Below are 16270 nucleotides of genomic sequence, written 5' to 3'. Positions count from 1 at the left end.
AGTTGTCGCAATTCAAATGAGCCCAAACACGAAACCGTTGTTCTAAGTTGGTGAGGGGTAGGGTATCCTATTGATTACCAGGTGATGCTGCAGCACCAGGTCAACTTTCCATCAATGTGTAAATATTCATAAATGTCACGAACTAGAATGCAATAAAGCCCACCATACGACTGCAAGTTGCTAATCGGCCCTTCACGAACCAGATGAACCGCGATTTTTCAGCACGGAGCAGGCTGATGATGATGAACTATAGCTAAGAACACTCTCAATGAAGTCAGCTTTCAAACAAAAAAAACTAGATCAAAATCGATCCACCCTTTTGGATGCTACGATGCCACAGACAGACAGACAGACAGACAGACAGACAGACCGACAGACAGACACGTCAAACTTATAACACCCCTCTTTTTTGTCGGGGGTTAAAAAGAACATTGTATTTGGGATGCAGTATAAGTAGCCTACTATGCCATATATAAATGGTTTCAATCGATTCCGGGTTTTTGGCCCATACATTTTTGGGCATTCACCTTTGGTTGAAATCAGTAAAGCCGTTTCGGAGGAGTACGCTATCTAAAACAGGCTCCTAAATTTAGGTACCTGCACCTGTTCTGAAAGAATATATTTTAACAAGATAATATTAGAATGTGCATTAATTACCTTTAGGCCCTACGACTCCCCGATCGCCCTTTCCACCTTGCTCACCCTTGGAACCTTCAGGGCCAGTTTTGCCAATCGGTCCTGGAGGTCCCCTCACTCCATCACTACCAGGTATCCCTGGCGGGCCAGGGTCACCCTGAGGGCCCTTGTCACCGGGGAGCCCTACTGGACCAGGCTCGCCTCTTAGGCCTTGAATACCTGGTGCACCCGTTGGGCCCTTTGAATGGAAATTTAATACACTAGTGTAGTTATTATTTTCAAGTTTCATTCATCTATACATAAAAAAAAATAATTCAATTTTGTTAGTCTCGCTCAAACCCGAGAACGGCTGAGAGAATATGGCCAATTTTAGACTTGAAATATTTTTGAAAGTCCAGGGAAGATTAATACTGTACTTACCGGTTCACCCATAGATCCCTTAAAGCCCTTTTCCCCGGGTGGCCCCGCGTCTCCTTTGTCTCCGTCTTCCCCGGGCGGACCAACTGGCCCCGGGGCCCCGGTCAGGCCCCGTGGACCTGGGAGTCCATCTCGACCCACCGGACCTTTGAATTAAGTTTTAATTTAGAGCAGCTTTTTACCCGATTGCGTTAGAAGGAGGGTTGTGTTTTCCGAGTGTATATTATGGTATTTGTGTAGGTATAATTGTTTGGCTCGCTTTGTAGACTACACGGCTTAATGAATTTTAAGTCCAACATATTATTGTGTCTTTAGATTTGTGTGACACGAGATTCTCGAGTTTTAAAAATTACTATTTTGCTTGTTAAAATATTTTTTTGTAGGACTTATAATACCAATAGGTCCAGGTTCTCCGATTTCTCCTTTCTGTCCCCCTGGCCCTGGTGAGCCCCTCGGTCCGTCCCGTCCTATTGGTCCCTGCGGTCCTTCCCTCCCCGGCTCGCCCTGCTCGCCCTTATCGCCTCTCACTCCAGCCGGCCCCGTAGGGCCCATGTCACCTTTTTGGCCGGGAGTGCCCTGAAAAAAAAATATTTTAACACGAGACGTAAAAACAGTAGCAAACACAAATCGTACATTGCTCTGCGATAATAGTTTCCTATAATATAATCTGTGCTAAATTTGATCACAAACGGCTCAGTGATTTTTGAGCCTATAAGATGAAAACACAAAAAAACTTTTCTCTTTATAATTAGCATAGCAATAAAACAGCTATATTAATGATTTAGTAATGACGCAGATAAAAAGTATATTATTGCTTACCGGTACACCAGGCAACCCAGCTTCTCCATTATTACCCTGAGGACCGGGCGAGCCGACCGGTCCAGCCTTTCCCTCTGGCCCCGGTAGCCCTGGCGGGCCCGCTTTGCCCATTTCCCCGGGGGCCCCACCTTCACCCGGTGTCCCCGGAATACCGGACGGGCCTTGAGGACCAGCAGGGCCCGGTTCCCCGTTTGGTCCCTGAGGACCGGCAGGCCCCGGTGGCCCTGAAAGACCGGGTGCGCCTGTTTCACCCTGGAAGCAAGGAAGGATTTTGTATAACGCACCAAGATAGATTAAAGGATTACTTATTTTAAATTGATTGAAGTATAACTATACATTTTGGTTAAACACTGCCAAAAGTTATGTAAAGGTACAAGTTGGAAGCCGGCTACATGAAGTTGCAGCAGACGACGTGTCGTCGCGACACTACTGGTTTCTATGTACCTCTATTTCTATGAACTATGATTGAGGCATTTCCTAGAAATACATACAAACCACTAGTGTCGCTACGACACGTCGTCTGCGGTTGCTTCATGTCGCCCACTGCTAACCGGCACCTTAATCATTAAAAAGTCTGGTACAGATTTTTACTGTTAGACTTTAAACTTTAAAGAGTAAATATTTTATGCAATCTGCTACAATATCTCTTTGATACGTATATTCAAACGTCGTTAAAAATCGATTATCGCTTTATCAGCTGATGTGTTTTAAATCTTGAACGTCTGATCGTAAACATGGTAACAGGACATACATAATATTATGATACGTATATAAACTTATATACATCTTATATGTACTTATTGGAGTTTCTATAATACCGGATGGCTTCTTTAAAATTGATTAATGGTCTTTTGTTTTAAGTATCTATTTATCTAATATTCTTCTGCTCAAAAGTAATGTAAAAAGAAAATCTATTTGTTACTATTGGCTGTTCATCAAAACACAGGCTACAGCGGAATAGAGACTCAAATAAAAAATTACCGTAGGCCCTCTTTCCCCCGGTGGTCCCGGCAGGCCAGCTTTCCCGTCAGCTCCAGGAGGACCGGTACTTCCGGGGAACCCCCGTGGCCCCTCCAGCCCCTGAGGGCCACGTTCCCCTATCGATCCGGGCGGTCCGGGCTGACCGGTGTCCCCTTTTGGCCCCGGCGGTCCGTCGGAGCCGCGACGACCGCGCGGTCCGCGGTATCCCTGGGTAAATTATGTCACATATCATACACACACACATTTCATTTTTTTTGAGTGCCTATGTTGTCCCATTGCTAGGCAAAGGCCTCCCCCAAAGTCTTCCAACCCTCTCGATCTAATGCAGCTGCAGCCCGCAGGACAACCTGGCTCGTTCTAATCTATAGCTCATCGCGCCATCGTTTTTAAGGCCGGCCACTTCACATTATGTATTTAAATATTATGAGCATTATAATATTATGTTAAAGTGTCTTTTTTTCGATGCACAGGGGAAACCCTTTATGGCTGCCCCAGTTGGGGGTGTGCCTCAGTTAAGCTGAAGCACCCTGGGGGTATGTGGTGGTGTTAAAACGTGTCTTTGCTTAGTCTTCGGTAACGATTTGGATAATTTTCAACAAAAGACAAGATTTACGACCTCTGTGGCTCAGTGGTGAGCGCGTCGGTAGCTCAAGCCCGAGGTCGCGGGTTCGAATCCCGCCGACGGAACAAAAAGTTTTCAATGTTCCCGGGTCTGGATGTGTATTAAATATGTGTATGATATAATAAAAATCTTAAATATATGTATAGTATAAAAGTATTAAATATATTTCCGTTGTCTGGTACCTGTAACACAAGTCCTTTAGGTACTTAGCACGGGGCCAGACTGACGTGGTGTGAAGCGTCCATAGATATTATTATTTATTATTATAAGGTTATATTTTGAAACACATAAGGTTTGTAACTTGTAATTAAATGCATAATAAATTTTTTTGTCATAGTCTTAGAAAAGTTTTGAAATACTCACTCTTGGGCCAGATTCGCCTCGATCTCCAGGATTTCCGATAGGTCCCTGTGAAAATAATGTAATTGTATAACCATAGCTGTTTTTCTAAGCTGATTATTTAACGCCTGCGTGGTCCAGTGGCTTAAAACTAGAACTAAATCAAATTCCAGATTTTATTCTAGGTTTCTTAAATCATCTTGAGCCCATTTTCCGAGTTGAAATTTTTTTGTATCTGTTTGAGTTTGCTGCAGGCTGGTCACATAATTGCCTGACAAGTAAGATAAATGATAATTCACGTAAAAAATCTCTCGCCAGGCTTGTCAGCAATCCTATCCGTTTTATTAGGTTAAGAGAATAATAAAAGAAAGGAATTGCTCGTATCGTCGTTGTGTAATGCGCACACACTTTGACACTTTAAAAGTACTCCTACGTTGGCTGACTTTGAATGAAATTGACCACCGTCACAGAGATCGGCTTTACTGTTAACCCATCAATCCCCAAGCGGCACCCGGCTGTCGCATAACAATTGAAAATCTATTGTTTCTGCGATTCCCACGATCGAAGTAATAATACTCACAGCAACTCCTTTCATGCCCCTCCTGCCTCGTCTTCCGTAAGCGCCCTTGTCGCCCTTCTCCCCCTGGCTGCCCGGGTAACCCTGAGGCCCTTGGGGCCCTGTGGCGCCCTTCTCACCAGATGGCCCTATCGATCCCGTCTCACCACGTGGTCCTTCTATTCCCTAAAATTAAAAGAAAGTAAAATACATGACAAAAATTTGAAATAGTCTTCTTGTGTTCTAAAGTCTAAACCTACATATTATCACTTTAATATGTACTTAATATAATTTTTGTTTTGAATTTATGAAAAAAAAAACATTACGTGCGGCGGAAATAACTCATTCTTTCTCTCTTTTGTTATATAATATCTATATTTTTGGGGGCACGTTAGGGTATCTACATTAATTGGTTGTAAGTATATTATATTGTTTTAAGAATAATACCTTCTGTCCTTCGGGCCCTTCGATTCCCGGCGGGCCAGGCTCTCCAGGCAGGCCTCTTTCCCCTTTTGAGCCCATTTCACCCTTTTCACCTTCGATACCTAAATAATAATATAATATAATATCTATGGACGCTTCACACAAATGATGAAATGTAGGTGTAGGGTTGAGAGAACCTATTTTAAAGATACTAAAATGTTACAATAAGTAAATCGCGCAAAGCAGCTTAGCGTGGATGTGCATCGGCCGAGGCAAGCGCGCGTGCTGCCGCGGGCGAGCGGCCAAACGCCCGCGCCACCAACTCGGTGGCGCGGGTCTTTTAAATTGGCTCAGTCGTTTGCAGGCAGCATCGATTCGATCATTTAATTCCGAGGCTGCCGCGCTCGTTCGTGAGGCACGTCCACACAGAGGGAGTAGCCTCGCCAGGCTGCTCACTCTGTGTGGACCCGCCTATTTGTGAGTCAAATGATGCTTTTAAATTATGAACAACAAATTGATCTTTATCGTTAAATATTAACTCGCCATTAACTACAGCTAAGTATAGTGGTGGGGAAGGTGTAATTGGCCTGCTCAATGCTCATTCTTCTAGATTAGGCCATATATTGCGATAATGCCGTATGTGCATGAGCAACCATACAGACATTTAAAATCTTATTATACTCCCAAAGGGCTAAAATAGGGAATGAAAGTTTGTATATAATAAAAATTCTTAATGCTTTGTTCAAACCTACGCGACGAGGCGTGAGGCGACTGCGAAGCGGGAGCGTCAAGTTGCGTCAAGTTGACGCTCCCGCTTTGCAGTCGCCTAGTAAAGAAATACAATGGTACGACATACATTTTCTTTGTTTAAGATCACGAAATTGCAATTTTTAGATCAAAATATATTGAGATGGAGTTTTTTTACACTTCAATAAACGTGGGCTTTTATCTCGTGAGTGCGGCTGATTTAAAACTATCCGAAACTTCCGGAATCTGAGAGGCTATAAAAATGAAACGTCTAAGCCCGGCCGCACATTGTCCGAAATTTCTGATACGAAACAGTTGAACGTCCGCGCTGTCTCTTACATTTTGTACTGAACCGAGTGAGCTCGAACTCGCCGGAAGGATATTTCGGATAGTGTGCGGGGTGGCGGTCCGGCGAAATTCAACTGTTTCTGATCAGAATTCGGGCAATGTGCGGCCGGTACTTTTCGGTCATCAGTCTGGCGCCAATCATAGATTGATAGACTGAACTGATGCCAGATTGACCGCGTAGCCGTTGTCTAATAAAAAATATTAACCATTATGACTAAACATTTGATAATGAGCTTCATGAGCTTTTCATATAAGTTCTTCAACTACAGCTTACAAAGTTAAGTGTCTATCTATAGTCCAAATATGATTACCTCGGACGCCCTTATCTCCCTTGTCGCCGGGCTGACCCCGCGGCCCCTCCTCGCCCTTCGGCCCCCGCCCGCCGGGGAATCCCAGCATCCCCTAAAATCACATTACACCCAAAATGGACGATCATCATCGCATTACCCCATCCGTCGTCTGCGAATGGACGGAATCGTGTAATGTACCATTACAGTTAGGTCAAGTGTATTGTTGTGGATATTGGAGTGAAATGATATAAAATAATGTTTTTATTGCGTCTTAAGAAGCTAAATGATATTTAAGTTAATAGTTTTATAATGCTGTACTCTCTAACAAGTAACAATTTTTTGAAACTTTCTGCGTTTAAATTTGGTTTACCGCAAATTGTTGAACTATAAATAACTTTTTGACAATTACCTGTGGTCCAGGCGGGCCTGCATCTCCCGGTGAGCCCTGCTGTCCCGGATTCCCCGGAGTACCGGGAGACCCCTCCGGCCCGGGAAGCCCCGACATACCCGGCTTGCCTTGAGTACCCTGTGTCAAACAATTTGATGTTAACTACAACATAATATTTTAGTATTTTTTTTCTTTTCGATTATTATTTATTATGCTAGTGTAGTAAAATAGTTTTTATTTTTCAATCACTTATTTATAATTTACACAATTCTAAAAGGTTTACTTTTTTAGTTTTGGGTATAATGACAATGTTAGCTTGTAATAAAGAAAACAGTGAATCGTGTGTATGATTGGCAAAATTATCAATGAACTATCTGTGGTAGCAATACATAACTAAAATTACAACTACGCATGATTCACTGTACTGTTGCTTTTATAACGCAAAGAGACTATAATATAACAAATAAGTCTACATCTGAAATGTTATATTATAACAACACTTTATTATACAATAAAATATTTTTTCTCGCTAAGAACTAAATGCTATGCGATAATTCGATTAGTTCAAAAGGTAAAACACGAAACCCCAAAATGTTACCGCAGCGCTAGGAATTGTCTACGAAAACAAAATATCGTAGCGCTGCTACGTAGCGTCTACGAGACGTAGACGACGTAGAGCGGTCACGTGATCTCGTAGAGATTACGTACCGTGAGTGTGCTGTGCTTAAGGCAGGGATTAATTTTAATCAAAAACGATAGCCTTGCACACAACCAAAGACCAAGCGTATACGCATCGCAATAAGATTCATTTTAGCTTAGCATAAAACTGTAACAACTCTGGCGGATCTTCGCTATTTTTCATGTTTTTTTTAAATATCTTTGGAAATAAATATTAAGAAACAAAATTATTCGGTTAAAGAAGTTTTAATATAGATTTACTAACAATTTATTCAAATAAAATGTATAATTATCCTAGTTAATACTTATATTTCGACGAAATAGAGTTTTTTCAGAGGTGAGTTTGTAAATTAATTACAGCCAAAGTATTACGTTTTATTAAAATGTTTATGGTTTAAGGTATTTTAAATATTGTGCTTTATATCTCATATTTTTTAACACTTCGTTATTATATTGGAACTAGGTAAACCGGGAGTCACGGAATGTTTTACACTAGCTGCTTTGCTTAAAACAAGATTTATTCACACTCAGAGATATTTAAATGATGACATTTTCTTAAATTCAAGCAAATGTTATCTGAAAATGTATGGAGTTATGGCGAAATCTTCATTAAATTAAAGCTAAGTAATGATTATTTTTCTCTGACTGCTGTCTTAGATAGTTACTGCATGAAACCTTTCATTGCAAGAGTTCGAAATCTATTATTACATAAAGTATATCAAAATCAAAATTATTTATTTCCAAATAGGTTAACATAGTTAACTCTTTCAGAACGTCGTTTATCTTATTGTTAAGTAAATACTAATCAATTCTAGATGTTGTCTTGAAAATAACCACGTAGTACTCCAATTGCAGCTTACAATAAGGCTATAAACAGGAGGCGCAAGTAAGAAGTGAATATAGTTAGTAAATCGGTTTATGACATTTAACAAAACCTCTTACCTGTATTCCCGGGGCGCCCGTCGGTCCCTGCGGCCCAGCGGAGCCCGGTGGCCCCATCGGACCGGGCTGGCCCATGGCCCCCGGTGGCCCCGGCTGACCAGCGGCCCCCTTAGCCCCCTGCGGCCCCTCGTTGCCCGGGATCCCGGGGTAGCCGATCAGCCCGGGATAACCTCGCGGCCCCATGAATCCACGTGGACCCTAATATACGTATTGAAAAGTTAAATTTCAAGAGTTTGTAGGTGACTGATTACAGTTTTTTAACCGGGCTTAATATAGACTGAAAGTGTTGAGAGTTGTTTTAAATATAAATTATTACTTTGTATTTTGCTATTATACCACAAGTATAACAAGTTTATAAAAATTACATTTATTATTTATTTATTTGATTTTGTTCAATACTCTATACAATAATATTACAAAATACAAGAAGTCTTGCCGCAAAAACTACAAAGAGTTTATCTGGACAAGATACATATTTCTATAAAAGTTTTCGTGATCGTATGTATGTACTACATGAAGAAAAATATTATAATTTACCAGTTCTCCCGCTAGGCCGGGTGGTCCCGGGGGCCCGTCGTCTCCCGGAGGCCCGTCCTGTCCCGGGGCCCCGACTTCCCCCGACTGTCCCGGCGTGCCCCGCTCGCCTTTGTCCCCCGGCAGCCCCATCTGCCCCGGGTAGCCCTGCTCCCCCTTAGCCCCAGGTGGTCCGGGGAAACCCCGCTCCCCGTCTCGCCCGGCGTGGCCCCGCCGCCCCAGTCGCCCCGGCGGCCCCTGGAGGCCCCTCAGCCCCGGGGGCCCCTGAAAATTATTTTTACCTCAGCTTGTTTACATCTCATTTATCCTAAAAGGTAAAATCTCATCCAACTTAATAAATATAAACACCGGCATGAATTTACATAAAGAATACACAACGAAGTAGCAATTTGAACGAGAATAATATAAATATTTTTATATGAAAATACCTTTTAAAATTAACAGAGGTGTACGCAAAGTGGCAAAATTTATACATCGATACATCAATGACACCATGAGTTTTATTAATTTATACAGATTGTTATACTCATACGTGGGAGAGCCATGTTTCGGCACGAATGGATCGGCTCAACCGGAGAAATACCACGTTCTCACAGAAAACCGGCGTGAAACAGCGCTTGCGCTGGGTTTCGCCGAGTGAGTGAGTTTACCGGAGGCCCAATCCCATACCCTTTTCCCTTCCCTACCCTCCCCTATACCATTCCCTTCCCATCCCTACCCTCCCCTATTACCCTTTTCCCTCTTAAAAGGCCGGCAACGCACCTGCAGCTCTTCTGATGCTGCTAGTGTCCATGGGCGACGGAAGTTGCTTTCCATCAGTTGACCTGTTTGCTCGTTTGCTTATTTCATAAAAAAAGATATTATGGCTACTTTAGCGTGTATACAAAAAAAAAAAAACGCCACTTATTTTTACTCGGCTAGTCGCGTATCATGGTCGCAATAAAGATTACCGTTTCTGGTATCATTTTCTTTGAAAGTAGCTTCACATAAACACCCCTATCACAACGTTATCATTGCAAGTCTGTGAAATTAAAATATAATATGAAGAATAAGACGCACATCTAGCTGCACCCATGAACGTAGAAAAAAAGGCGGACGGAGTCTTATTATACATAGCACTGTGTCTTCAGAGTCGGTCAAATGGCCGGACTAGCGTAGGAATGTGTGCGTGCGGACCGTGTACATGCACTCTGCCAGGCCGACTCTGAAGACACAGTGCTGTGTATATAATAAGACTCCGTCCGTCTTTTTTTCTAAGTTCATGGCTGCACTTTATTCTTTACCTACATTTGCTGCGGCGCAGCAACGCGGCAACGCGACGGCGCAAATGGTGCATAGAATTCGTATACCCTATTATTCGAATACACTGTATGGAAAGAATGTCTATAGATACCCAAAACAAACGTTTTCCGATCTATATAATTACGCAAACGCGTGTGTAAGCACCGAAAGTGACATTAGGCTGTATACGACATACGTTACTATCTGTAATTTGTACCACATATTACTACAAGTAAATAGATATTACTTATTACGTTATGTGTACTACGGTGCCTTAATCCACGCGGTGTGATCTTTGCATACAGTTCGACAAGGCTGTTTATGAACGTGGCGAGAAAAGGAACTAACGCTTCTGTCATACAAAAACGTCATTTTTGGCAGTTCTCCTTTACCAGCAGCGCCCATTGACATATTCATTTAAAGTCTTGTCGAACTGTACTAGAAAACTTACTACAGTGTAAACTGTGTACTGCCAACTTCCAACTTACCGGCTCGCCCTGGTCGCCCTGTTCGCCCTTGGGCCCCTCGGGTCCGGTGTCACCCTCGGGGCCGGGCGGGCCCGTCAAACCCATCGGCCCTTCAGCGCCCCGCATCGCCGCCTACACAGTACATACATTAAAGATAAGTTTTCACAACTTATCTTTAATAGGTTAGTATTAGTATGTTACATAATATTGTTAGTGTGGTAGTGATAATTATAAGGACTCTAGAACTCATAATAATAATATAATTAACAGTAATTTTAATAGTATACAGGTATATATTATTATATAGATTAGTTATACCTATAATTTTCTTTAAAAAAAAAATTCAACTAAGATTTTTTTTATTTTTAAGTAAGTATATAATTCTAACAACTACTCGTATCTTGTGTGTTACATAATATTTTTTATAATATTTTTTAAAATCAACATTAACAATATTATTCAAAGATAAGTATCGCAAATTCATAAATTATCTATTTAATTTTAAAGCAATAGCTTATTATGAAGTTATTTTTGGAGTCATAAAATAAACTAATATTTGTGAAGTTTAGAGTAAAGTACACTAAAATAGTACTTAATTTAGATATTCTCACCATGTGTTGGGTTAGAATCTGCCTTAACGCCTCAGACTGAGCGTCGGGCCCCTTCTCGTTGCCTGCCTGTGTTAGCTGTAAAAACACAAGATTATTTTATATTTAAACTAGCTGTCCCGGCAAACGTTGTTTTGCTATATAAAGTATTTCGCCCATATTATTTTATTGAAGTGACTAAATAAGTATGTCACCATGGCAACGACCATCGCGGCTATCCAGTCGCACAAACAATGGTCGCCGTCAGTCTCGAGTTGTAATAATTTGCTATTATTTATTGAACAAATGCACTTATCAATATAAAAAGTAGCCAGTAGCCGATTCTCAGACCTACTGACTATGCATATAAAATTTGGTAAAAATCAGTAAAGCCGTTTCGGAGGAGTACGGTGACTAACATTGTGACACGAGAATTTTATACAGAGTGCAATTAAACCTTCCTGCAAAATTTTTTCCCGGACTTAGGTAGCATTAGCAGAGTCCATTTAACCAAAAAAACTTGAGTGTACAGTGTTGCAGAACGGACACTCACGGCGGTGGGTATGTGAGGTGGTGACGCGAGGGGAACATCATGCGCGGGCGACGCGTCCTATCCATTAATTGTAGTATTTTTTTTAGGATAACTTTCGGAAGCTATTTCTCAACATTTTAGTACTGAGTGATTATAAAAGAAAAAATACGTGTAATTTTATTTTTGACAAGGATCAATATATCCAAATTTGGCTCCAAAAGGTTTAATTGCACCCTGTATATAAGATTTTGCTCATATTCATTGCTTACGTGACAATGAATTTGGCTCAAATCATATCTCATGGGCGTCGGGACTCAAAGTTTGTGCGAGGGTTGGGCGTGAAGAAATAACATAAGACGGATACACTTTCGTATATATTTTATTAATATGGATGTCGGGCGTACTAAACTGGAATTCTACAAAAATGCCCTTTAGAAAAGCTAACTTTAGGTTGACATTATCAACACACTACACTAGCAGAACATTACGTACATAGTATAAATGATATGCATGGATTCTTTCAGTGAGCTATAAGTTATAACAAGCTATAAGTCTATAAGTATATGTCAGCGGTCAGTCGGAATGGCCGCTGTAAAATTTACGATGCCGTTAACCCACATTCAAATGCCTGCAACACAACCTTGGCTATTTATTCTGCAAAGTTCTATTCATAGTACGAATGTTTTGTATACAGGTTGTTGTAAGCTATCTCATAGTTTTCTCGCATTATAATGATGCCGTGATCCATACTAGAGGTAATATTATAAATGCGAAAATGTGCGCTTTTATAATTTTGGACGTGGCGGTAAAATCGTGGACGTCCGCGGTAAAACGATGACATAGGCAAGTAAAATGTATAGAAATGTAAAATGAAGACGCTTTTAAATTTCCATCGACGATAACTTTTTAACGTGCACGTTAGAGCACATCACGACGTCTACACACTTCTGAACCGCACAAAACGTACGGGGTACGCAAAATCAAAAGGGAATTTAACGTGGAAGCCGTCGTCCCGATAACGTGACGTCCAGAATTATAAAAGCGCAAAATGTATTTGTCTGTCGGTCTGTCTGTCTGTCTGTCCATCTGTCTGTTACCTCTTCACGCCCAAACCGCGGATTTTTGTGATTTTTTTTATGGAGATACTTTAAGTCCCGAGAAAGGACATAGGATTCCTTTCATACCGGAAAAATGTACGGTTCCCGGGCGAATTTCAGCGCGAAGAAGTTACATGCGTCATCACTAGATGAAAACGGACGGAAAAGTATTAACTTTATATGAATATGTCTAAAGGAGAAAATAGTTTCCAACAACTTGGTAAAGCCAAAAGGAAGGGTATAATATTGCAATAAGCCCCAAGCGGTCACCGGCGACCGCGATAACAATAGATAAGCTATTGTGTCTGGTTTTTCCACAATCGATGTAATATTATAAAGGGTAATTTTAGTAGTCTATGTATTTCTGTATGTGCTTTTGTAGCGGCCAAAGTACTGGGCCAATTTAAACAAATAAAGGTGTCAATAAATATTTAAGACTTGGACTTTTTAAATTAACTATTTATTTCAAAAACTATTATTAGGCTTGTTACGAAAGTCTTTAAATGGATTACTAGACTATAAGTATATTGAAATTTTTAACGCCTACTTTTATTGGTGTCTCGAAATATAGCGTGTTCAGCCCGCCTAGCATACGCCAACGAGATATCTCACTCTACATGTTTTCTCGATGTTTGATGGTTTGTCTCTTCATCTCTATTGACCGTAACATGACAAACATTTTTTCTCGCGTAGATCTATCATCAAAATAACACATTTTTATAAAGTTTCGTCGAGATAATGTCGAGATTTTGACATTATGAGACGAGTAGTATTTAATTTTATTATGATTATTTAGATTATATAGACATTTAATTATGATTAACCTTTTTTAAGAGTTTGACAGAAAATTTATGAGGCTTATAAATGTCAAAATTTTAAATTAAAAAATAAACTAAGGCAAAGTAACTCCGTCAAAAAACATGTTCTACAATAAGTTTGTCAAAAATGTGTACCTAGACTCTAGGTACACATTTTCAATACATTTGTAATATTTAAGTGGCCTTGAGCGGTACAGCCTGATACTACACAGCCTGATTACTACAGTTCGAAAGGAACCAAATTTTAGACGACCTCTGTGGCTCAGTGGTGAGCGCGTTGGTAGCTCAAGCCGGGGGTCGCGGGTTCGATCCCGCCGACGGGATGTATATTAAATATGTGTATGATATAATAAAAATCTTAAATATATGTATAGTATAAATATAAAAGTACTAAATATATTTCAGTTGTCTGGTACCTGTAACACAAGTCCTTTAGGTACTTAGCACGGGGCCAGACTGACGTGGTGTGAAGCGTCCATAGATATTAGATATATTATTATTATTATTATACGGTAATAGTCTGGGAGTTACGTTTTTTTAGGGTGGGTTGCACCAGAGGCGTAGTTATAGTTAAGGTTAAAGTTATCGTCAAATATGGCGTCCATTATGGACTTTTACCAGGGATTTGAGAGTTCATTTGACATTTTGTTATGGTTAAAGTTATAGTTAAAGTAAGTTGGTGTAACCCACTCTGAGTTTTTATTATTTGTAGCATTTAAGTAACTCTGAGTGCGGGAGTTAGCCGCGCAGCGTTGAACATTTTCCAATAAATCATGGCAGTAACTCGATATTTCTCGGGCAATTTTTTACAGACGATACCGAGATTTCCGACCCACTTGGCAGTCCTTGATACAATTAAGCTGCTTATTTATCTAGACGTTTGAATTTATGTACAGGTGCGCGCAACGTGCATAATGTCACACAATAGAGAGAACGATACAGTAGCCAGACCACAAGCGACGCTATGCATTTCTAAATTTGTATGGATTTGACAAATTTGCAAGACGTCTCATGCAATTGAATTCAGTACGTAAATATAGAGTAAGTACTAAGTACGCATACTTATGGCTCGACGATCTTAATCGCCTATGTGTCAGCAAAGAGCCGCTAGCCGCGAGCCTGGGGGCATGGTAATCCAGTGTAAGCGATTCTTGTGTGTCTCGTAATTTATACGTTTGCCACTGCGTTGTTCGGCCGTTTGTAAATCGTAGCATGCTTACAGCGGGCAGCAGCTGTATTCGCGCCGATTCGTCACTTTCTTTGAAGTCGCCTACTGGTTTGTTCTGTCTATTGTGATGTCGCTATATTGTACGATAAGACGATTTACGTAGTGTCTCAAGAATTAAATTTTCGTGAGCGCATAGAAAAAGACAAAGCACCCTGTAAAAACATTGTAGCTGTTTTATTGTAAGTAAAGTTCGGCGAATCAAAGATTATACTTTTAAGATAGACTTAAGCTAAGCAGTAACAGAATCTCCTAACAGCAAGCTAAGTGGACAATTATAGAGAATCTATGGCAGAAACCCAACTTCCTTCATCATTTAGAAACAATGATTTTCGTACACTTGCACCAGTTCGGGTTAAAGTAAATCCTAGGTTAAATTATATGTAATTGCTTTTGTGTCTCGTATTTATAAATAATCGACCAAGTGCGAGTTGGACTCGCACACTAAGGGTTCCGTACCATTAAAATTAGGCCGAAATTTGTGTTTTTTGTATGGGAGCCCCTCTTAATATTTTATTTAATATTATTATTAAATATTAAAGTACACATAAAACTAAGGATTGTATGAAAAGTTCAAGTACCTACCTGTTGCTATTATTGATATAGAGCAAAAAAGGCCAAAAAATCACGTTTGTTGTATGGGAGCCCCCCATAAATATAATTATTTTATTTTGTTTTTAGTAGGTATTTGTTGTTATAGCGGCAACAGATTTACACGATCTGTGAAAATTTAACTCCCTAGATACTACCGTTCTAGAGTTACAGCCTGGAGATATACAGATGGACAGACGGACAGACGGACAGAAGGACAGGCAACGAAGTCTTAGAAATAGGGTCCCGCTTTTACCCTTTGGGTACGGAACCCTAAAAAAGCATGATATTTTACCACTGTTTATCTCAGGTAGGCGTAAGTGGCGTTTTAAGACCAAATCCTGTTGCAATACAACTGTTGCAGTATAACTATACAACTCTTAACGCACCTAAAGAAGTTCAACTTCAGAATACATATCAACACTTACAGGTACCACAAAGACGTGTCCCGGGGGCCCTGGGAAGCCCTGCTGTCCCTCCAGGCCGGGTTTCCCCGGGTCGCCCTTGGGGCCTCTGGGGCCAGGCTGGCCAGGGGGCCCGGGGTAGCCCCGCGGCCCCATGTACGTGCCCGACCCGTAGTCGTAGTACGTGTCTGTGTTGTCGTAGATAGAGGTGTTGCCCTGAAAAAAAAAGATTTAAATGTAAGGCTGTTTCCATAGCGACTTCGTGAATGATGAAATGAGACGAAAGCTACAGAGCGAGATGCAACATAATTGCATTAACGCATTGGCTCGTGAATCGTGATAGACAAATAAGCGATTACGAACTTGTAGAGCAGGGGTCACCAATTACTTTCGCTCGGGGTCCGTTTTAAGAAATAAAATGACCTTCGCGGTCCACACAGTCCTAAAAAAGATTAAACAAAATATTATGTATTTTACGATAATTACAAAGGTAATTTGTTTGTATCAATGACGAAAGTGACAATTTTTGTTGCTACATGTTCATCAGT

The 16270-nt window shown here is 40.7% G+C and overlaps 1 protein-coding gene across 1 annotated transcript in view; it reads right to left on the bottom strand.

Annotated features, from left to right (window-relative positions):
• LOC121729265 (collagen alpha-1(I) chain-like) overlaps nucleotides 1-16270 on the bottom strand; it is a 48634-nt gene that overhangs the window by 10702 nt on the left and 21662 nt on the right. The window contains exons 8-22 of the mRNA XM_042117724.1: nucleotides 15747-15938; nucleotides 11080-11154; nucleotides 10490-10600; nucleotides 8724-8984; nucleotides 8187-8384; nucleotides 6588-6704; nucleotides 6200-6290; nucleotides 4818-4915; nucleotides 4395-4556; nucleotides 3839-3883; nucleotides 2854-3060; nucleotides 1873-2124; nucleotides 1449-1629; nucleotides 1057-1199; nucleotides 658-874 (exon numbers count right to left, since the gene is read on the bottom strand). Coding sequence (XP_041973658.1) covers nucleotides 658-874; nucleotides 1057-1199; nucleotides 1449-1629; nucleotides 1873-2124; nucleotides 2854-3060; nucleotides 3839-3883; nucleotides 4395-4556; nucleotides 4818-4915; nucleotides 6200-6290; nucleotides 6588-6704; nucleotides 8187-8384; nucleotides 8724-8984; nucleotides 10490-10600; nucleotides 11080-11154; nucleotides 15747-15938 — 2350 coding nt within the window. The remainder of the gene's footprint in view (nucleotides 1-657; nucleotides 875-1056; nucleotides 1200-1448; nucleotides 1630-1872; nucleotides 2125-2853; nucleotides 3061-3838; nucleotides 3884-4394; nucleotides 4557-4817; nucleotides 4916-6199; nucleotides 6291-6587; nucleotides 6705-8186; nucleotides 8385-8723; nucleotides 8985-10489; nucleotides 10601-11079; nucleotides 11155-15746; nucleotides 15939-16270) is intronic.

The sequence above is a fragment of the Aricia agestis genome, chromosome 8, assembly GCF_905147365.1.
Source record: "Aricia agestis chromosome 8, ilAriAges1.1, whole genome shotgun sequence".
Lineage (NCBI taxonomy): Eukaryota > Metazoa > Arthropoda > Insecta > Lepidoptera > Lycaenidae > Aricia > Aricia agestis.
The sequence above is the reverse complement of the archived record's forward strand: the minus strand, read 5'-3'. Positions and strand labels throughout refer to the sequence as shown.